Raw genomic sequence first — 23,072 nt, forward strand, 5'->3', positions numbered from 1 at the left:
CAATGGGCAGGTCTTCCCTTCACTAACTTAAGAAAGACAGTCCCCCACAGACATACCAGAGACTAACTTAAGTAACCCCTCAAAGGTGTCCCTGGAGGAATGGCTCCTAGGTCTTTCTAGAGCTGTCAAGAAAACTCACTGTCAGCCCTAACCATCATACTCTCTCACATGGCCAAGATGTGCTTTTAAGCAATGACATTTACATGTCCCCCATAAACTCGAGGAATACAGTTTGATATACCCCCTTGTATTCATTTCTTCTACTGCTCTTAAGACACCACTGCCAGTTTGGTCTCTTAGTGCCACCCCTAGATTGCCCCCAAGGCATATTTTAAAGAGTTGTCAACACATGGCACAGCTCTAGCTCTACACAGTAGCGGTGGCCTGTAATAGTGACCTTTGTGTCACTGTGACCAAAGTACCCAAGGATAACTTAAAGGGAAAACCACGTGTTGGCTCAGAGCTTCAGAGCTCCACTCTGTGGTCCTTTGCCTCAGCATTTCTGCATCCGGCATGAGGTGGCAGAAGCCTGTGGCCGAGGAGTCTCTCCCTCACCTTGTAGGACAAAGGGAGGCAGGAGGGAGACAGACAGTTCCAAGAACAAACTTCATAAGGCTTATTCCTCCCCAAACCCTTTCATCACCTCCCAGTAATAAGAACGGTAATGAGGGGTAACTCCCATGACATTCAGAAAAAAGTGTCAATACCAGGGCTTTGTAGCATTAACAGTTTAGCATCAAGGGGCAAGAAACTTATTAGAAAGCAGGGCACTCACAGCCATGGAGATGCTCTTGAAGGTTTATAAATTGCCTGCAGAAAGTAAAGAAAGAAAATAACCACATCCAACTGTTACTGATTTCCACTCCCAGCCTCATGTCACCCCCAGGGTAATTCAGTTGCAGATAAGCATGCAAAATACAGTCCTTTCCATGGAGCTGCCAACTGCACTAGAAACACAAGGCCAACTCACAAAGGCAGAAACACTGCAGTCATGGTGGTTGTAAGTCTTTACCGTCAGCAGGAAAGTGATCAGAGAATACAAACCTTTGGAAGGTGGTCCTTTTCTTGGAATGAACACCATACTATGAGTACTAGGAATGGAGATCCAGTCCTGAGTACTTCTGACCTGTCCTGGTAAGAGACTGACTAGACAGCTGCACATGGTAGATGCCCTTTGCGAGACCCAGGTTCTCTATTGAAATAGAGTGGGGGGGGAGGGGCTGTTGCTGGAGAGATAGATCAACAGTGAAGAGCACTGACTTCTTCCAGAGGTCCTGAGTTCAATTCCCAGCAATCACATGGTGGCTCACAACCATCTGTAATGGGATGTGATGCCCTCTTCTGATTGTCTGAACATAGCTATAGTGTACTCATATACATAAAGTAAACAAATAATTATTTTAAAAAAATAGACAGGGGAACTTGAGAAGGTATGAAGTCTCTTCCCACTGTTAGAAATTGGTGTTTTCACCTCATGGTTACCTGTAGAAGGAACTGTGTTCGTGCAGCCCCTGTGCTGAGTGGAAACATACAGCACAGAGACTTGTGTTTAACTCTTCTGCGTTGTTCTGCCTTGCCTTTGGCGTTTTGCTTTGAGTCTAAGGTTAAGAAGAGTGCATATGTAAAACCAAGCATTTCTTAGCTACCAGTTCTTTGAGGGACCCTCCCTCTTAAAAGATGTTTTCATCACTCAGAGACAAACTGTCACAGTCCGAGAAGACTGTGGGAAAATTCACAAAATGCAATAAAAATCTTTGTCATTCCATTCAGAAACCAAAGAGGGGAAATGTCAAAAATACAGAAAAAAATGACCCAGGTAATATTGATAACTTCAAAGCAATGTCATGAAAATCAGCAATGATTTCCCACAAGCACATCATAAACATAACTTACCTTTAGAATGTATGGCTAGGAGGAAAGGGATGACCCAGCTGTCAAGCTGAGACAAACCGCCTCAGAATGGGCAGTTCGCTCCCAGATCAGCCAAAGGCCTAAATGTTTATTTGAAAAGTTGGTTGTGACAGTACTATGACTCCAAATATCTAATGCCAGAATATTTGGTTGGGGAATAGAATGCATCAGATATTTCTTTCTCAAAGTCACTGCTTGTCCTTTCCCATCCTTGCCTGAGTTGCAAGTTTTCACATTCTGGTGTCACCTCTACCAGCCCTATCCAATAGCATCACTGTTATTAGCAAAGAATGACAGGTGCATCAAAATTGTGCTGCTGTGAAAACTCCCCGTGTACAAATTAACATCAACTTAAAAGGAGTGTCTGTCTATCAGCTCTCTATCTATCTATCTATCTATCTATCTATCTATCTATCTATCTATCTATTGTCAAGTGATGTTGATGATGTAAAAACTCCTAAGAGTTAGGAAATTTAGAGAACCCTGTCTTAGTCAGGGTTCTCTAGAGGAATATAATTTACAAAACTAATATGAATATATATATATAGTATGTATATCCTATATATATTCTATATATATGAAAATTTATTAAAGAAGCTTATAGACTGTGGTCCAGCTAGTTCAACAACGGCTACCTACCAATAAAAGGTTAAAAAAATCCAATAGCTGTTCACTCTATAAGGCTGAATGTCTCCACTGGTCTTCAGTACACGTCAGACTCCTGAAGATGTAGGCTCTAATGTCAGCAAAGGGAAGAACTGGCAAGCAAACAGAGAGAGAGCTTCTTTCTTCCATGTCCTTTATACAGGCCACCAGCAGAAGGTGTGGCCCAGATGAAAGAGGGCTCTTCCCACCACAAAAGATCTGGATTAGAAGTGGGTTTTTCCATTTCAAAGGGTTTAACTGAGAAAAAAATCTCACAGGTGTGCTCAGGCGTTTAGTTAATTCCAGATGTAATCAAGGTGACAACCAAGAATAGCCATCATGGTTCATCCACAAAAAGAATGGTGTTATTGATGCCACAGCTTCCACAGGTCTTAGGAGTCTCTGATTCAGCACAAGATTGATGGGTTTCTGGTGGGCTTCAGTGCAAGCATTGACAGCTCAGTGGCCCGTATTCTTAACTCTGACCCTAGGATAAGGGAATATGTGAACACTGACTACAGAGAACCTTGGCCATCATTTTGGAGAGTGAAGAATTTTCCAGAAGGAAAGATGATTAGTGCCTTTTAAAGCTGCATTTAGTTGGCTTATGTGAGCATGACAGCTTCGATGTATGTTTTCCTTAAAAAAAAAAAAAAAAAAACTACATTCTGCTACAGTTATTATGTCTTGAATTCATTAATAGAAGAGTCTGCAGCAAGGTTGATATTTTTAGATGACTATTATTACAATTCACCCCCATGAAGAGTGCAAAGTGAGACCTCTCAGAGGGGCAGTTGGTGTTCTCCATACAGTCTGAAGGGCACATTCCTCTCAGTCCAGCCCACCTCTGCTGGTTCTTTGCAAAGCTCGCTGATGTATATGTGCAGAGATGTTCAACACAGAAACCAGTCAATGACTACTTACTGTATTGGGTGCTGCCACAGTCACTTGAGTGCTGAGCAAATCAATCAAAGCTCCCTCCCACAAGGGGGAGGAAAGAGGCAGTGGAGAAGACACCCTCTGAATAGGGAAATAAAGTTCCAGGGAGTGGCAAATCTCTACAAGTATACAAAGTAGAAAGAGCAGAGTTGCTGGGAGTGTGGGTTAAAGTTTCTAAGCAGGTGCTGGGGCTAGGCTTGGATGGTGTGATATTTGAACAAAGACCTAGAGGAAAGGGTGGTTCAACATGCACATCTGAACTAACAACCAATACATACACCAATAAAGAACTGTTAGGATGTGATCTACCTGTTTCATTTCTGGGTATATATTCAGAAGGCTTGAAATTAAGGTCTCAGAGAGTTATTGTATACCCATGTTCAAACTGTCATTCACAACACTAACGTGTAGATGCAGCCCATAGATCTACCAATGAGTAAAGTGCGGTATATCTATACAGTGAAATATTACACAACCTTAAAAAAGGAAGGGGATTCTGACACACACTACGAATGGATGGACCTTGAGTGGCATTGTGCTATGTAAAACAAGCCCAGCCACAAAAAGCAAGCACTGTGGGATTCCACTTGGATAGGGTACTTAGATTATCAAAATCAGAGAAGTGCAAAGTAAAATGGTGGTTGTCAGGGCCTGGTAGGTAGGGGGAGGAAGCACTATGCCTAATGGGAACAAACAAGTTCTGGAAATGGGCTTTAGTGATGTGTCTGGTCCATGAAACTGTACACTGGAATAGTTAAGGGGATACATTTTATGTTATACCCATTTCCCTCAGAAAATATTAGGGGAAAATTCAGCCACATAGATCAGAGAGAACCACTTTTATGGGATTTTGCCTGTTTGTTTTGTATATATTCAGTTTTTAAAAGAAGGAAATATATTTAAGAGAAAGCAATTTAGATGGGAAAGAGACCTCCTCATGATGTAGCTGCAGCCCTTCCTTGGACCTTTTGGCAAATGAGACTAACAGAAAATGGCCTTGGGCTCCCGGATCATCCAAGTTGCTGTATAGAACTGCAGCTGCTCCTCGTTACCACTGGGCAGAGAGGCAACCTCCACAAGCGCACTGCTTCATCTCTCCCGCAACGGGCTGGGCCTTTGGATTTGACAGGACTCACAAGAAGACTTAAGAAAATTAAACATGTGTATGGTATCACCCCATACCCCATGGCCCCAACCCAACCACATCCCCACATCTTCCGGGCGTCAACCTTGGCCCTGCAAGACATGGGACAAGGGAGCTAGAGTAAGGCTGCACTGTGGACACGAACTTCACCTTGCTGTGTAGTCAAGGTGAGGAGACTCGAGTTCACGTTAGCATAAATCAAAGAGTTTTAAGGAAGCACCTGAGCAAGGATCTGGCCTCCAAGGAGTTAAGAGAGTCAAGGTTAGAAGGCACTGGACTATCAAACTCCCTCAGTATGTCAGAGGGCTTATACATGTTGGTTCTGGCATGTTGGACTGGGCTGGAATCCTGCCTCCCACTTACCGTCTTTGGCAGATGATGTCCTCTTGATAGGCCTCAGTCTTCTCAGCTATGGAAGGGGTATAGCACATCTGTTACACATTGTTATTAAGAAAAGTAGACATTTTCATACAGTGTCTGGGGTATCCTAAAGGTTCAATGAGTGTCCATAGTGGAGAGACTTTACACATTACTGGAAAGTAGATACTATAATTCTCCTGGCAGAGAAAGCACAGAAGCAGAGACACAAAGGCAAATTAGGTAACTAACGTCACACAGCTAAGAAATGGTGGGACTGACGTCCTTGGCCAGTTTCAGTCTAGATTGCTGTCATTTATCCCGTAAGCACAGATAAGTATAAAGCCAGGTGGCCATGGAATGTTTTTAAAGGACACTGTCCTTCGACATTCTTGAGACACTCTTGCCCTCTTGTTTTGATTTGGGTTTGTTGTTTTTCTGGTTTGACTTTCCAGTACTCACCCCCTGCAGCCTGAAAACCAGACCCAGTCGCAGCCTCAGAGCCTTCCATGTTTTAGGTTCGTGGTGACCTAAAGTTATTCCATAAACTATACCAAGTAGTGCCACCCACATTTGTTGTCTTTCTCTTGCTAGTAGAAGCCAGCCACTATCTCGGGAAATGGAGTCATTAGTCAAAAAGAAAAAGAAACGTACCATTGGCTCTGTTACGCTTTCCTTATCTGGGCACTAGATGTCAGACTAAGTCAAGCTTTGGAAGTAGCTCAGCTAAGTTGGGTGTGGCTGTCTCTACCTATAAAAACAATTATCACAGCTTTTAGGTAAATATAAAGCTTAACTTGAAATTTCTAGGAAAATCCAGAAAGTATTTTCTTTTACTTAAAAAAAAATTAGAATTGTTAATCAGAAAACAGCACCGTGGTGACGTGTCGGCTTAAACACATCTTACTTGCATGCACACAAAAGCTGTGTTTCATTCCAAAAACAAAGGGATAGCTCTAGAGACAGTTTATGCACACTCATCTGTGGTCATTTGAGAGGTGTTTTCTTTTCCTTTTGTTGTTTTGTTTGAGACAGTGTCTCATGTAGCCCAGGCAGGCTCAGATTTGTTAGGTAGCTAAGGCTGGTCTCGAACTCCCAATCCTCTTACCTTCCTTTGCCTTCCAAGTGCTGGGACTACAGACTGGTCAGTCCTTTGTGTTCTAGGATGATGATAAGCTGCTCTTCCCAACAAAGAAACAGACAAGACTAACCTACCATGGATGGAAGAAGTCAAAGACGGGAATGTAAGGCCCCAGAAGATTAAAGGGCTAATAATGAGTGTAAAAGCTGAGCCCAGAGCTCAGCCCAGAGCTGAGCAAGCTATGTCTCCAGAGTGCACTTACTCCTTGCTGTTCGCTCTTGGAAATCTAGAGCTGTGAATTGTGGGTGGGGATTTCTGCAGTCTCCTTTTTGGAAAATACATGTGATTGTTGTTGTTGTTGTTGTTGTTGTTGTTGTTGTTGTTGTTGTTGTTGTTGTTTTTAAACTACCTTGAAGAATATGAAGTCAATGACTTAAATGTTCGATGAAATTCCATTGAAATGTTTGAAATTCATTGGAGGCTAGAAAGAATTAATTCAAGTCAGATTGAAAGCTTTATAATTAAGTCTTAGGCTTAGCAGTTTGTTTTTTCGAGTAACTCAGTAATGAGTTTGAGCTGTGTTTAATTATCTGCGTGAGTGTAGGCACATATTTCCATTGTAATTAAAGTTGTAAATCATGTTTCCTAAGTTTTCAGGGTTTGTAGGTAACATATGATGACAAATAGCCTTCATTGGAATGAACCAGTAAATACCATTGCCTTGTGTTTCTTTGATAAATCCGGTTATAGTGGATAAAACAGCATTTTGTGTGTATGTGTGTACATGGGTGTACATGTATGAGTATGTGCAGAGGCCAAAGGTTAGCCTCAGAAGTCAAAGGTTATTCTTTGGGATGCTGTCTGCCTTGCCTTTTGAAATAGCATCACTCACTTGGCCTGAAATTTACTGATTCAGTTACAATGACTGGCTGTCAAGCCCCAGGGACGCACCGAGACTCTTGCCACCACACCCACATTTTTACATGGGTTCTATGCATTGACATCAGGTCCAAAATACTACTCTTAGGGTATGGACTTGTCTGTGTATCTAACTCCGGAAATGGATGAACAGTCATTTGAACAGTGCGTTGTAATTCCGACTGGTTCCAGTTAGCTCTGGGGTCCTCTTTTGACTTGATTACCACTGTCTTGTGTTTGAACAACCCAGGGTCCCAGGAGATGTCCTTCCTTTCTCCTTATACGCCAAGACAGGTAGCAGGCACCCAGATGGAGGGAGCATACGCTGTTTTTCCTTCTAGAACTCCAGTGACCATGAGGACCACAGTGGTCTACCAGTGCTGTGGTCCCGTCCTCCTGTCTAAGAAAGGCTTACCCGATCTTATTGCAGGGTGTCAAGCTCTCTTTGGATGAAATAGAGACAAGACTCTTTTTCTATCAAGTCAAGGGTTGGCTTTTGCCCAATGAGTGGGAAGGTCTGCTCTATCCTCCTTACTGAATTCCAACTGTGCCAGTGTCTTGGAAATAAAGACTGTCCCATCTTGAAAATGTACGTGTTATTTGTCCGATGGAGTAAAACCAATGACCTTCAGTCAACTTTGGACTGGTTGGTACTCCTTCCCAGTTTTTCCACTGACTGACCCTTTGGTTTAGAGCTATCAATGTGCACTTTTGAGGAAATATAGTGCTATTTTTGTTTGTTTGTTGGATTTGAGCTTTGTTTTGTTTAGAGACAGGATGTTGTTAAGTACCTCATACTGGCCCAGAATCTTATGCAGACCAGGCTAACTTCAAACTTGCCATCCTCCTGCCTCAGCCTCCTGAGTGTCAGGAATATGTGCCACCAGGCCTAGGTTTACACATAGAAACATATTGCAGGTCATCTGACTTTAATTCCCCCAGTGTTAACTGAGCACCGCAATGTGCTAGGACTTCACAAAACCAGCAGCAGCAAAAAAAGAATGACTATCAGCCATATGAAGCTTTTAAAAAACAGGAAGAAGACATGGCAGCCGTGCCTTTCAAAGACACTGACTTGAGTTTGGAATTTCAGTGTGAAAAATAGCCGATGTCTGGGAACATTGTGAGGAAACTGAGTCACGAATGGAGAGTGGTTTAAGGTCACTCAGCCTAACCACACTGCGTTCATCTTTGGGCCGCTATTCAGTGTGGACCCCCACAGGCCAGATGGTTTTGTGAGACTAGTCCAGGGGTCACAGACTGTTCGGACCATAGTATCTCTATGAATTAATATATTTATTTCCTTACAGGTCACGGATTAACAGCAGTCAAAGAAAAGGCAGGGGCAACCCTGCGAATCCACAGTGTCAATTCTGGATCTCCCGAAGGGGCCCTAACTGATGCCGAAAACAGAATCTCGCAAAGTGAGTGGCGAGTTCACCTGGTGTTTTGTCACACTGTGCACAAGACTGCACAGTGGGAAAGAGCCCAAGTTCAGAGCAGCAAAGCACATTCTAACCAGGATGTTCTTTCTTGCCTTGACAGATGTGACTCCAGATCAGGACCCTGCCGGAGGCCCCCACACTCCTCCTCCACCAGGGACGGCAGGGTCGAGGGGTGTGCTGTCAGCCCTCACCAACGCAGTTCAAAACACAGTGAGTCCCTAGCGGCCTCCCCTGTTTTCCCTAGTGGCTCGGTTCTTTTGATCTTTCCAGCTCGTGACCCAGATACATCAGAGAGAAGGCAGCCTTGCTCCTGACTTTGGATTACAGTTTGTTATGCTTTCTGCTACAGAGTAGGTGTAACCTTGGATCTGAAGTAAAAAGGGCAGGATGAAATGCGGTCTGTATTTAAAAGAGTGGTTTAGAAGGATTTTTTTTTCTCAATCTGATCTAACGGTGTCCTTTCCAGCTGCTGCAAGGACAGCCTCTAGGTGAGGGAGGGAACTCAGAGCTGTGACAGCTGTTCTTCCTGGACCAGGTCTTGGTTCTTTTAAAATGTGAAACCTTCAAAAGAAAAAAGGACCCAGGGGGAATAGCCCAGAGACTAACCTTGCCATGGCCTCCCTCCTGATCCCTACTGTCCCCTTCCCTGCAGAACCCTAAGTGTAACCCTCAAAGTCCTAGTTTCCTTTGTTTGTTTATTCGTTTTTATTAAGTTGACTTGATTCTTTAAAGACGGATGCACAACCATCTCACTCATAAAGGAAGCTTGCTATTGCCAACAAACTGAAAGGAAACGGAGAAGGGGTGGGGGGGAGTGTTTGCTCCTGGGGTGGGGCGGATAGCATGTGGGATGGAGGCGACTGTGGAGCATTTGGAGGGCACAATGAAGAATCCATTCATTGTTGGAGTCCTATGCACAGATTTACAAGGACTTAGTCTGGGCTGCCGTGGTACCCTGTCCGATGAGCATGCTGGAATGATATCTGTTCTAGCCCAGCAGGCAGCTAAGCTAACCTCTGACCCCACCCCTCTGACCCCACCGACATCCCTGTGGTGTGTTTAGAATCAGATAATGGGAACGTTATGATCCAGAAACACAATGGCATCACAGTGTCTGTGAACAAAATGGCCTCTTGACATCCGATGCCAGCTCTCCAGTGGCCTCTCACTGGGATTCAGTCATGCCTGGCGCAGTTAACTTGTAAAACTATTAAAGTTCCAGAAATCGGGCCATTCACTTAATGTCCCATAGGGACTTCCTTATTAATATGACGGTCAGTTGCCAAGACATCAGTTAGGAGCACGGTGGCCTTGTTTGGGCTTTCGTCACTCTGCTCTTTGGTGACAGCCACTGTAGTCCAGGACCGCAGCCCATCATGGCCTCACCTGTGTAGCCCAGGCTGACTTCAAATTTATGGTCTTCCTGCTTCAAAGTCCTACATCCTGGGATTATAGCATTTATCCCTAAGGTCTAGATCACTTTGTATATAGAACTTTGTTGTGGTCAATAAACCTGTTCTGAGAGGGGAAAAAAAAGAGGGGTTGGGGATTTAGCTCAGTGGTAGAGCGCTTGCCTAGGAAGCGCAAGGCCCTGGGTTCGGTCCCCAGCTCCGAAAAAAAGAACAAAAAAAAAAAAAAAGAAAGAAAGAAAGAAAGGCAGCAGAGGTCCTCCAAGTGAGATAAGGAAGTCAGCTGTCCTCCATGCTGGGAAGAAATGAGTCTACTATGTAGAACAAGCTAACTACATTTTCTAGAAATATGGCCCATGTCCTTTTTAGTCATTTATCCAGATGTTATTTTAAAGAGAGACGGCTGGCCCTCACTGTGTACGAGGAGCCTCACCAGACTCTGGCCATATTAAAGCAGTTTAACAATGGGTGTGATATATTTTGGGAGAGGAGGGGGTTGTGAACGGCATCATAGGTTATCTTACCCAGATGTTGGAACAGAAGTGTGTCAGGAATAAAGGAAATGACTGCCATGTACTTGCTCCTTCGGGGACCCTAGACTGGGTAGGAAGAAGGAGTAAATGTTCGCACACCAAGAAAATGTTCAGAGTCACAAAGCAGAGCTGTTCAAGGCCACCCACGAGAGTGGAGGAAGCTCTCTCTGTACCTCAGGTGTAAAAAGTGAACTCATGGCTTCTCACCTCTCCCTTTTTGAAAATTTTTTTTTACATGACTTATTATTGTGTATGCATACCATGAGAGGGCACCTATACCATGGCACTTGTGCGAAGGTCAGAAAGCAACTTTACAGGGACACTTTCTCCCTTTCCACTTTATGTGGGGTTCTGAGAACAGGCCTCAGGTCACCAGGTAATGCAGCGACTGCCTTGGCCCACTGAGCCTTCCTGCCAGCCCCGAGCAATCCAATCTTGAGTTGCATCCCAACCTCCTCAGTCTCCTCCTGCACCCCTGAACCTGCTTGCCCTTGCTCAATAGCGCATAGATACCTCCCAGTGTCGACTACTCTCTGCTGAAGTGACAGGATGTTGAGGGACAGGAAATCAAAGCATGCAAAGTGTGACTACGGAGAAGCCTTTGTCCTCTGTGACAGCTGCTTTCATCCTGGCTGGGACAAGTGCCTAGCAGAAATAACACAGGGAGGAAGACTTATTTGGTTCACGGTTTGCAAAGCTTTAGTCCATGGCTGTTTGGTCCCAAGCGCTTGGACAGGAGGTCATGATGGCGAGAATACGTAAGAAGGGGGCTCTTTACCCTCTGGCAGCCAGGATGCTGAGAAAGAGGAAGGGACTGGGGACCAGTTAGCCTTTGAGGTATACCCCCGAGTGGCCTACTTCCTCTAACTAGGCTCCACCTCCAGAAGTTGGTAGAATGTCCTGAAGTCGCAGTACTAGCTGAGGGCCATGGATACCCGTGAGCCGTGGGGGATACTTTATTTTGAACCCATAACCTCCCTCTGAAGTATCTGCATTTACAAATCTGTTCCAAAGTGTGAATTCTGATTGGGCTCCAGAGTTGGAAACAAATCCTAAGTTCCTGGAAATGGGAATGTCTGATAAAGTACATTCATTAAGACAGAATGCTGCTGTTTAAATAATTACGGACGTTAAATAGATGATATAAAAATAAAAGCTGACATTTTGGTGTAAGGTAAGAAAAATACAGATGTATGGGAATTTGTAGTTAGTTGTATTGTTGGGATTATGACTGGAGGCGTCAGCAATGTGGTTCCATTTTTTTGAACGGTGTGTGTGAGTCTTGGCTGTTTTAATTTTGGTAAAAAGGAAAGCAATGGCTGGAAAGGGGATTTTTCCAAAGTGATACCTAGACTGGAACAGCTTCTAAACTGGAAGTACATGAAGGCAGACTGTCTTACTCCATTAGTGTAGTAATTATAGTTGGTGTTCCCCAGTTTCTGAAAGTATTCAAGAGCCATCCGAAACAGTCTGAGGATCCGTTGCTTCGGGGCCCTGGATTAAAAACTCATCTAAATTAGCATGAGTATTTGACATTTTAGTAACCCACCCCAGATAATTCTGTTACTTGTGTTAAAATTCTTTCAAGCAGGACAATGGGGTCATCTGTTAATTTTATATCTTTGATACGTATCTATTGACATGCTCAGAACTACTGACATGAATCCCTAATGTGCACAGTTTTACCCCCTAGGCATATTTTTAATAACACCTCATGCTCTACAAATAATATAACATATGGTTTTTTGAAGAAAAGAAAACAGGATTAAATAGATGATCTACCCCATGGTGTGAAAAACTTGTGGCTTTCTATTTATTTTAATATTCGACGAGAATGCCGGGTGCTTGGGAAGTGCTGGCCACTGCAACAGCAAGCTGTAAGACTTGCTTTTCTCACCCGCAGGGCAAAAGCGTCTTAACCGGAGGACTGGATGCTTTAGAATTCATTGGCAAGAAAACCATGAACGTCCTGGCAGAAAGCGACCCAGGGTTTAAGCGGACCAAGACACTGATGGAGAGAACTGTTTCCTTGTCCCAGGTGGGACTAGACCCATTAGTTATTTTTTCCTCCTCCTTTCACCCAACAAAAATCAAAGCGCATGTCCAAACTTATGTGGCAGAAGTAAAAAGAAAGCTGAACGTCTGACACTCCCACCGAAGACCTCGCGGGAGACGGGCAAGGTTAATGGTCCCTTATGTACGCTGTGGGTTATCATATAGATGTAGGGATGGATAAACATCTGGGTCTAGGAGTATACATGTTGCTATGCATTATAAGTGGAACATATGCACACACGCACACACACACACACACACACACACACACCAAAGAGCAGCATATTGATCATACTTTCATGTTTTACTCTATTCATTAATAATCTCTTACAGATTTATCCAAGTATGCCATTGTAAATACCTCAATTCTGCCACTTTTAGCCATACAACCTTGTGGGTTTGCTTTCCATCTCTGTGCCTCAGTTTCCTTCTGTGCACTGAGGTGACATCAGTACCTCCTGATAGCTTGGCTGTGCCGGTTCCATGAGCTAGAACAGAACCGGACAAAGACATGTCTGCCCACGTGTAACGTGTATTCTAGGTAAGATAGTGAGGCTGCAGAGAGTCAGGCTGAGTCTGAAAAACTGGCAGATTCCAGCTGCCCTTGTTGTAAAATGAAGAAGGGGCCTGAGTTAATTTAACACGTTACCATATTTTTTGGACCACCTGGGCTATTTCTGTCACAACTGTATGCTAGCTACATTTTAAGGGTTGTACTATGCAGGGAAGTTTGTCACCCAGCGTCCACAAGGGCCAGCCAGGATGCTACTTGTTGGAAGAGAGTGAGCCAAGATGAGAGCTGTCAGAGATGAGAGCTGGGTGGCAATGGCTGCAGGTGTTGGCAGACTTGGAGGGCATTTGCAGGACTCTTAATGAACCAGGGGAACGGCTACAGCATTTGGACGGGTTACAGGGGGTCCCCTGAGCTTGGAAAGGACCACGGTGGTTACTTACTATGGTGAAAACAAGAGTGCTGAAGGGAAGGCCTGGGCCAGGGAAGTCATTCAGAGTCTGGATGAGTCTTGTTCCTCCCAGAAGTAGAAGGCAAGGTGGGTTGAGACGAACAGGGATTTAGTGTGAGACCTAAGAGAAAACAGTGTGGGAACTTCTGAAGCCTGGGGGAAACATCAGAGCTGGTTCATCAGAATCGAGGGGGAGAACCAAACAGGAGACCGGGTAGAAGTGCACCAGACTGCAGTGCAGCTTAAGGAGCTGGGTGAGGGCCATAGAGAGTGATGTCATCTGATGGCAGCAGGATGACCCGAGAGGGTCAGTGGTTCCCCCCAACACATGGGAGTGATCAGTGTCTGAGGAGATGGATATACCAGTTCTTACATGTCATATACACACGTCAGGTGGTCATGCTGTTCCTCATAGGCAGTTATTATGTCTTTAAAGTTATTATGTCTAAAAAGCATAGTAATTCTTCCTGTGTTGGAGAGATGGCTCAGTGGTTAAGATCACTTGCTGCTCTTGCAGGACTGGAGTTCAGTTTCCAGAACCCACATTGGGCAGCTCACAGCAGCCTGTAACTTGAGCCCTGGGGAGGCAGTAAGGATGGCCCCTTCTGGGCTCTGTGGCAGGTACACGCATGTGTAAACATACACCCTCTCCTCACACACATGCACATAATTATAAGTAAAAATAAACCTTTAATTTAAAAAAATCACGTCTTCTGGACAAAGAGTCAAGTTTCAGGAGCAGGCCTGCCTGGGTGTCCCTACAGCACCAAAGAAGGCAGAGAAAAGGTGAGCATGGACTTCAGGCCAGCAACTGGAGCCTTTGGTCGCTTATGCTCCCTAGAGTAGAAGGAGGGCTCCAGGACACCCTGTCACCTCCCCAGGAAGCAAATGCTGTGATCTAAGTGAGAGATAAAGTTGGGTCAGAACAGTGTGGAGGTCCCCGTGGCTGGCAACAGGTGGCTGGTTGAGGTACAGTTTGGACACGGATTCAGATTTCCTGATGAAGTAAGTGTGGGCTTTGAGGCAAAAGGACTATCTAGGGTGGCTGTAAGGTCTTCATAGCAGTTGGAGGGAAGAGGCCACTATCAACAGCAGATCTCAAAAAGGAAGTCTGTTACAGTGTTTCCTGATACACTGAAGACACCGTATTAGTCAGCTCTCTGTTGCTGTGGCAAAAATCCCTGACATAAACAAGAGGTGTTTGGCCTCCTTGTTCTGGAGGTTTCCATGACCAGTCAACAGGCTCTATTGCTCCAGAGCTTTTGATGAGATAGAATATGAGAGTGAGGAGTCTGAGAGACAACATACCTGTTAGTCTCATGGTGGCCAGGAACCATAGTGGGGGTGGGGCCGGGGGTGGGGGACCAGACTCTCAATATCCCTGCAAGCGCCTGCCCCCAACAACTTCCACTCTCTGGGCTCCAGCTCCTAAGGATTCCACCACCTCCCACGAGTGTCATGGACTGGAGATCATGCCTTAAGCATGTAGCCTTTGGCAGACACTGCAGCCACACCTGGGGCAGAAGGAATAAATCACCTGTAGAGTGTTTGGTTCTACACAGCAGGACCGTTCACGCCTGTGCTGCCTCATTTTCTCTCATGCCACAGGGAACATGATCCAATGGTCAGTGGTTCTCCTGCTCCACCATTCCCTCTTCCACAGTTCCCGTCCCACCATTTCCCTGAGCGAGAGTCCCTCCATATCACCATCCCTCCCTCCAACTAAACCCGGCTACCTCTGTTTTCCAGAGGTACACTGAGACCTGCCGCCTGGTTAAGGGTCTGGTTTCCGGGGCAGCTTTGATTTTCACTCCTCACTTTCAAGTAAATCTGAACCTCTGCCCAGTGATGCTCCCCTTTCCTTTCTCTTTTATCTCTTCACTGATTCTGGAAGGATGCTGGTGCTGAGAAGAGGCACCATTTCAGGGCTACTTGGTTTTCTTTTCCCATCCCCCATGCCCTGAGGTCAGGGAGCCAGTTGAGTTTTATTACTGCCCAGTAATGGTCTCACTGTGTTATTTTGAAAACTGTAAAAGGCAGAGACTTACTAATTCAGCCTTAAAGATGGACAGGAGAGAGAATTCCTTCCACAGCCTAGTGGGTTCTTGGCTAACAACCTCAAGAACCCAAACGGGAAATGAGGCTGCCTGTTTTATTGGCACATAGTAAACACCAGCCTCTGTTCTCGAATGAGCTAACCCCTGCAACCTTGTGGCATTGGCCAGCATATTTATGTGGCTCTCTGCAGATATTAAAGGACCCCATAAACTTAATGTCCTTGTAAAGTTAATGAGAAATCAAATAAAGGGGGCCTAGCATCAAAACAAGCAAGAGCAGACTGTTGTTAATAATGGACAGACTCTGTAGCCATTCTGTCGTCTTTGTTGTTAAACAACAAAATAATTGGAGGGGCTTAAGGGGAGGAGGTGTCTCTTTCTTAGTGAGCATGCACAAGGCCTGGGGTCTATCCCTAACATAACAAGTGTAGATGAACAGAGGGGGAGAGGAAGTGAGATGAAGAGGGAGAAGATAGCAGAAAACAAAGAAAGGAGAGAGGGAAAGGCAGGAAGAGAGAAGTTATTAGTGTGAGCAGAAACTCGGGATCAAGGCCTGTCTCTGAAACCCAGCGCAAGCGTCTATAAGCCAGTCTCTATTCAGTGTCTGCTAATGAATACATCGCGAATTTACATTTATTAACTCTCTTCATCTTCACCCACAGAAGGTTTTTGTTTGTTTGTTTTTTAATGTAACAGCGCAAGAACAAACCAGCTTCTTTCTATTTTGAAATCTGCCTGGGTGCAGAATTCTTAATATGGTCACAAAGAATTGGCCTTTTCCAGTGCCAGACTCAAAAGAAACACACACACACACACACACACACACACACACACACACACACACACAGACTTGGCACCCCAACCACGGTACCATCGGCTTCCCTTCCCCCATCTTCTCCTTCCTACATGTCCCTGCCATTTCTGCTCTCCTCTCTTTCTGTTCCCTTTGCGCCCTCTCTGCCCCTTCTCTCGTTTCTCTCTTAGCTCCTGGTTTCCTTTGCCCTCGTTCCTCTTTGCTCTCTTTCTCTTCCCTTCCTCTCTCTCTCTGCCCTCCTCTCTCTCCTCTCATGGCTGGGTTCAGTCTACTGGCCAGGTTTGGTCTCCCACACTCTGTCCCTACTCTGGACTCTTCCACAAGCCCATGGCTTTCTGTCCCTCTATCTATAATAAAAACCTTCTCCCCAACCCTACTTGGGCGTGTCCAGGCCCCCACTTTATGTATCTGGTGATGACACCTCGACTTTATAATGCAGTCCATTGAAAACCTACCAGTGTAGGAATTCTGGACATTTAGAAGATAATTAACTACGCAGGGGAGAGACTTCCGTGGGAAGCAGGGAAAACCTTTGCATGGTTCTTTCTAATCCTATGCCTATAGAGGTTTGCTTTGTTTGGCCCCACCCCCCTAAAAAGAAGAAGAAGAAGAAGAAGAAGAAGAAGAAGAAGAAGAAGAAGAAGAAGAAGAAGAAGAAGAAGAAGAAGAAGAAGAAGAAGAAGAAACTGAACATGTAAATATTAGTCAACAATATCAATCTAGTATCTAGTTTTTATCATTTTTACCATTCTTTTAAAATTTAAATTTTATTTTTTGAAATTAAATTATATTTACATCATCTTTCCCCATCCTTTTTCTCTTTCCAAACCTTTCCACTTACCCCTTGCTCTCTCTCAAATTCATGACCTCTATTCTCCTAACTACAGTTTATATGTGTGTGTGTTTACTATAACACATACATGCATATATATAATTTCCAAATATAGAACACAACCTGCATGGTCTACATAAAGTTATGTGTATGCGTACATTTTCAGGGCCAACCATTGGTATTGGATAACCTAACCTGGAGGCTCTTCCCTGTTTCTCCCACCTCAGCATTCCTCAGTTGCCTATAGTTCTCTGTGTAGGGCTGAGGCCCCATGAGCTTCCGCCTTCCACATTAGCCTGCCTACCGGTGCCATTTTGGTTCATGTCTTGTTTAGATAGCAGTGATGATTAGATTTCATGGGGATCCGAAAGCCTCCCCAAGGACTAGATTTTATGATATTCATGCAAGCTTCCAAGGGAAGGGAGCAACCCTTAGTCCCACCCAGCTATGGCACCAATGAACTAAAACAATGATTAGCTAGGGGCAGGGTCCAATAGTGGCACACATGCCTTGGCGGTAACCAACGTCTTTTTCACTGGACCAAAGAGGGAACTTATACCCGGGACTGGAAACCAAACCAACTACCCAGAGCTTGTGAGCTCAAGGATCATGGAGGAGAACCTATGACCGCCACTTTACAAAGAATCTTTGTAAAGAGAAATCCCAAAGCGATGAGAGTATTTTTCATGTAATATCTGCCCTCCTCGTTACCTCCATACCTTGTACAGGAAGGCAACTTGGAAAGACCTGTCTAGTGCGTGAACATTGTGTCTCTGCAGATGTTGAGAGAGGCCAAGGAGAAGGAGAAGCAGCGGCTGGCGCAGCAGCTCACGGCGGAGAGGACTGCACACTATGGGATGCTGTTTGATGAATATCAAGGTTTGTCACACCTGGAAGCCCTGGAGATTCTGTCCAATGAGAGCGAGAGCAAGGTACATTTCCCATGGGTCATTTGAAAGGCATTGTTTGGAGATGTGTTTTCCTTAGCATGGAAGAAGCAACTGGGAAGGGACATAAAGACATGTTCTCTACCTCATTACCTGTGTGCTAAGGTCATAAAGACATGTTCTCTACCTCATTACCTGTGTGCTAAGGTCATAAAGACATGTTCTCTACCTCATTACCTGTGTGCTAAGGTCATAAAGGCATGTTCTCTACCTCATTACCTGTGTGCTAAGGTCATAAAGGCATGTTCTCTACCTCATTACCTGTGTGCTAAGGTCATAAAGGCATGTTCTCTACCTCATTACCTGTGTGCTAAGGTCATAAAGACATGTTCTCTACCTCATTACCTATGTGCTAAGGTCATAAATACATGTTCTCTACCTCATTACCTGTGTGCTAAGGTCATAAAGACATGTTCTCTACCTCATTACCTGTGTGCTAAGGTCATAAAGACATGTTCTCTACCTCATTACCTGTATGCTAAGGTCTCACCTCTGTACAGCCTGACGTACATCCCCTCAAGCCGCTTACAGTTTCCTCTCTGCCCTGTACTAACCATCATTCCACCCAGCCCAGAGGGGTCAGCAAATCAAGAGTCTCCATTACCCCGCTTCATGGCAGGGAGGCTGCTCTAAAACTTGCCTGCCAGGCCCTCTTCCCTCCTTGTGGCAATCCCACTCCCAGATCAGAGACCCCTGACCAGCTGGTGAGCAGAGTGACTAGGGTGTCTGTTAAACTGTGGGCATCGATCGAGTGCATATTCTTTTACGAGTTACCTTCTACTTATTTGACCACCTTTACCACCACATATCTGGACCATAAAAGGGCAAAATCATTCTAAGGACAAACCATCTGAGAATGGTCCTATTTAGAAACCTATAGAAACCAGATCACCAAACAGATGGTTCTACAGGTTCCCACTATCCCATGTGACCCCAGGCAAACAAACTGTATGGATTGGAGGCAGAGCTAGGCTGCATGCGATCCTGCCTCAGAGAAGAAACGATATGGGCTGGTAGGACGGCTCAGCAGGTAAAGACACTGGCTGGCGAGACACTACGCGAGTTCAATCTCCAGGACATACAAGGCGGAAAGAGAGAGCTGATTCACTCCTCCCTGTTATCCTCTGACCTCCATGTGCACACAGAAATATGACACAAAATTAAACTATTAAAAAAAACAAGTAAGCAAACAAAACACAATTGAAGGATAATTTTTTAAAAAATGACAAGAAAAGACAAAAATGCTACCTCTCATATGGAGAGGTATAAGCACCTAGTACATATCTGAATTAGTTCATTAATTAGATGTGGAGAGCGGGCAGGTGTTAGCACCAGCTAACCAGAAAACCAGAGGAGGAGTTGAATCGCAGTTGCAAATAGACAAAAGCTTGTTGCCCGTGGGGCAGACTGCCCTCCGCCTACAAAATCCATCTCTGTGTCTGCAGAGAATGGCTTTGCATGGCCATCAGCCACCCACATTTATGCTGTTGTAAAATTGCTCCCTTGTATTTGGAATCCCATAATCCAGTAAAACATTGGGGTGGGGGAGCAGTTTCCCACCAGAGCACAGAACTCTACCCATGAAAACTGAGTCAGGACTCAGCCTTTAAACATCAATATGAGGTGGTGGGATTTTGCATCCCTCTTACTGTAATCTGCTTGAAATGACAGTGACAATAAAGCTGGCCTCGTGAGGCTTCTAAAGGGTTTCAGTGACATTGCCCATGTAAGAACCCAGAGCAGCGTGCCTGGGACATGATAAGTGCTCAGTGAATGCCGGCTGCCGTTTTGTGCATCCGCGTGTATAAGTGAGCACACTGCTGATGACGCTGTATTTTATATGCATTTTATGTTGTTAATATCTGCTATTATTAAGACAGGAGACCGCACCCTCCCCTGATAATAGAGAGAGACTGCATTCCAGCCGGTTCCATCACAGAACTCAGCTACAAAATAACCCTCAGCTTCCTTACAAAATCCCCCTGCCTCAGCCTCTCACATGCTAAGATCACAAATGTGAGCTATATGAGGTCCTATCCACGATAAACTGCTTTGGGGCATATGGTAAGGCAGCACTCACTCAGACCCAGGAAGCAAAAGAGAAGAGGACCAAGCCAAGGTCTCACAACCCCTCCGAAGACAGGTCTCCAATGACCTGACACCTCGCCCTGCCTCCAGCCCCAAGGCTTCTACCACCTTCTAGCAGCTCCAAGCTGGGAACCAAGCCTTTGACACAGGGACCTTCGGGGAACATCCTAGAGGAGTCTGAATCTTCTCTTTGTGCTTTCTCTTTCCCCAGCCTGGAGATTTCTGGGGCATTTGTTGAGGAATGTGGAACTTTTAAAAACTTACTGCTGGTAGTTACTGGGTGTTGTCATAAGCAGTCCTACAAGTCTATGTGAAAGGCAACAGGAGTCATTTTTCAGTCCTATGACAGCCAGAGCAGGGTACCCGGTTAGCAGACAGCTTCCTGCACACAGGTCTCCAACAGGAATGCAAGTGGAAGCCCTTACTGAGGTCTATAGGCACAGCTAATGACGTACAATGGCTGCCATGGAGATGTATTTATCATGCAGGGACTGTGGGTAATGGAAATGCACCTACTTCAAAATTCCTGAAAGCGGAAACAGGAAGAGTCTCACCACAAAACTGTCGGGAGGCCATGTATTCATGGATACATTCATCAGTGTGATACACTTATTCCCCAGTGTGTACACAGGTCAGATTGTCACACTGTGTCCACAGATACATGTACACAGGTCAGATCACCATGTATTCATGGGTACATTCATCGCTGTGATACACTTATTCCCCAGTGTGTACACAGGTCAGACCACCACACTGTACACTGTATCCACAGATACATGTACACAAGTCAGATCACAACGCTGTATCTGCAGATACATGTACACAGGTCAGATCACCACACTGTATCCACAGATAGATGTACACAGGTCAGACCACCATGTATTCATGGATACATTCATCAGTGTGATACATTTATTCCCCAGTGTGTACACAGGTCATATCACCACACTGTATCCTCAGATACATGAGCACAGGTCAGATCACCACATTGCATCCCATAGACACAAGTAATCATTTGTTAATTTAAAATCAAGTTAAGATAGACCTGGTGACATAGGCCTGAATCCCAGGTATTGAGGAGGCTGAGGTTGAAGGATTTCAGGTTCAAAGCTTGTCTGGGTTGCAGTATGAGTTCAAAGCCAGACTTTGCAACCTAATGCCTCTGTCTCAGAATAAAAAGCGCATAAAAAGAATAAAGAGACGACTGAGGATAAAGCTCAGGCACAGACCATGCACCAGACCCAGAACTGAAAAGAAATGATTTAAATTCAATTTGAACTTAAAAATAAGGGTCAGGGGCTGGCACATCGGGTAAGTCACTCACCACCAAGACTGATGGCGGGAGTTTGATCCCTGGGACCCACACGGTGGAGGAAGAAAATCTCTAACTTCCACACATGCATGTTCCCCACCCCAGCACACATAAATAACAAACACGGGGGAAATAAAATGAATGGGGAAATAAAATGAATAAGAAAAGGGCTGCAGGGGGTTGGGGATTTAGCTCAGTGGTAGAGCACTTGCCTAGCAAGCCCAAGGCCCTGGGTTCAGTCCTCAGCTCCAAAAAAAAAAGAGAAAGAAAGGAAGAAAGAAAGAAAGAAAGAAAGAAAGGAAGGAAGGAAGGAAGGAAGAAAGAAAGAAAGAAAGAAAGAAAGAAAGAAAGAAAGAAAGAAAGAAAGAAAGAAAGAAAGAAAAGGGCTGCAGGCCTTTGAGAGTAAAGTGCTCACCTAGCATACACAAGGTCCTGAGTTCAATTCTCCACCACCCCAAGAATAGACAAAACTCACAGGACAACTTGTTAAAAATCTAATGCTAAGAAAACATTTAGGACACCCCTATACTAAGAAGACACTGCTTGTGTCTGAAACACAACTTTAACTAAGTAGCCTGTGTTTACCTGGCAACCTTACATGTACCAATACTTTAAAAGTTAAAGAACTTTTGAGACAAACCTTTGAAGAAATCAGCTAGCTCTGTCTTTCTTCCTTGATAAACTTTCATCCTGTCTGGGAAGGCTGTGTTCCCCATGGGATTCTCAGTGCCTGAGTTTCTATTGCATCCTCCAGTTCACCCCTTCAGTCCCCAGCTGTCTTTTACCTTAAACTGCTGTGCATAGGTGAGACACCTTTGTTCCAGCTCCACCCATTCCCCAGTTCCGGCAGCTACCTAGAGTTATCTCCTAGGTTCACACTGGTCTCAGCACAGCATGGGAAAAAGGCCCACCCAGTAACCTGGAGAGTGTTCTAGAAGGGGAAATATCCCATGCGTCCTGCAGAGTCCCCTGGGTCCAAGTCTTTAAAGTGTATTGGATGTCACCAATTGTCTGTGGTCTTCTGAGTCCTGTCAGTCAGCGGAAGAAGAAAGGACACTCCCATTTAAAAGCTGTGGACAAGAAAGGATACTCGTTGTGTTCACTGATACTTCACTGGCTGAAACTAAAACATCACAAGAGAAAGGAAAGGGGGTATTGGTGCTGGGGAGCTGGCTCAGTGGTTCCAAGCACCTGCTACATACAGTCTTGAGGACTGGAGGTCAGATCCTAGCACCCACATCATGGCATGCACACCCACACCACACCATCAGCAGCACACATGCAATAATGAATAGATAAGTAAATAAATAAATACGAAGGATTTATTATCAACGATGTTGTGTAAGATAGATTCTAAGACAGACCTGGCAGTGTGATATATGATGTTTGGGAAAAATCTAATCATTTTGTTTCCATTACACTCAGTTGCATTTTATCTTATTTTATTTTATTTTTATGGAAAAAGGGTATAAGATACTCTGTGTATCCATATGAAGAGTGCATGATTAATTATTATTAATTCTTGCATCCGACTACAATTCAGCGCACACCACTGTAGCAGACTGCAGTTAAAGAGGGAGAAGCAGGAACATGCAACGTGAAGACTCTCAGAAGGCCAAAGCC

The 23,072-nt window shown here is 44.7% G+C and overlaps 1 protein-coding gene across 1 annotated transcript in view; it reads left to right on the plus strand.

The window, feature by feature from the left end:
- Fam114a1 (family with sequence similarity 114 member A1) overlaps positions 1-23,072 on the plus strand; it is a 71,578-nt gene that overhangs the window by 26,367 nt on the left and 22,139 nt on the right. Inside the window, exons 4-7 of the mRNA XM_032916526.1 lie at positions 8,306-8,419; positions 8,541-8,650; positions 12,286-12,420; positions 17,882-18,034. Of these exons, the coding sequence (XP_032772417.1) occupies positions 8,306-8,419; positions 8,541-8,650; positions 12,286-12,420; positions 17,882-18,034 (512 nt within the window). The remainder of the gene's footprint in view (positions 1-8,305; positions 8,420-8,540; positions 8,651-12,285; positions 12,421-17,881; positions 18,035-23,072) is intronic.

Source organism: Rattus rattus, chromosome 11 (assembly GCF_011064425.1).
Source record: "Rattus rattus isolate New Zealand chromosome 11, Rrattus_CSIRO_v1, whole genome shotgun sequence".
Taxonomy (NCBI): Eukaryota; Metazoa; Chordata; class Mammalia; order Rodentia; family Muridae; genus Rattus; species Rattus rattus.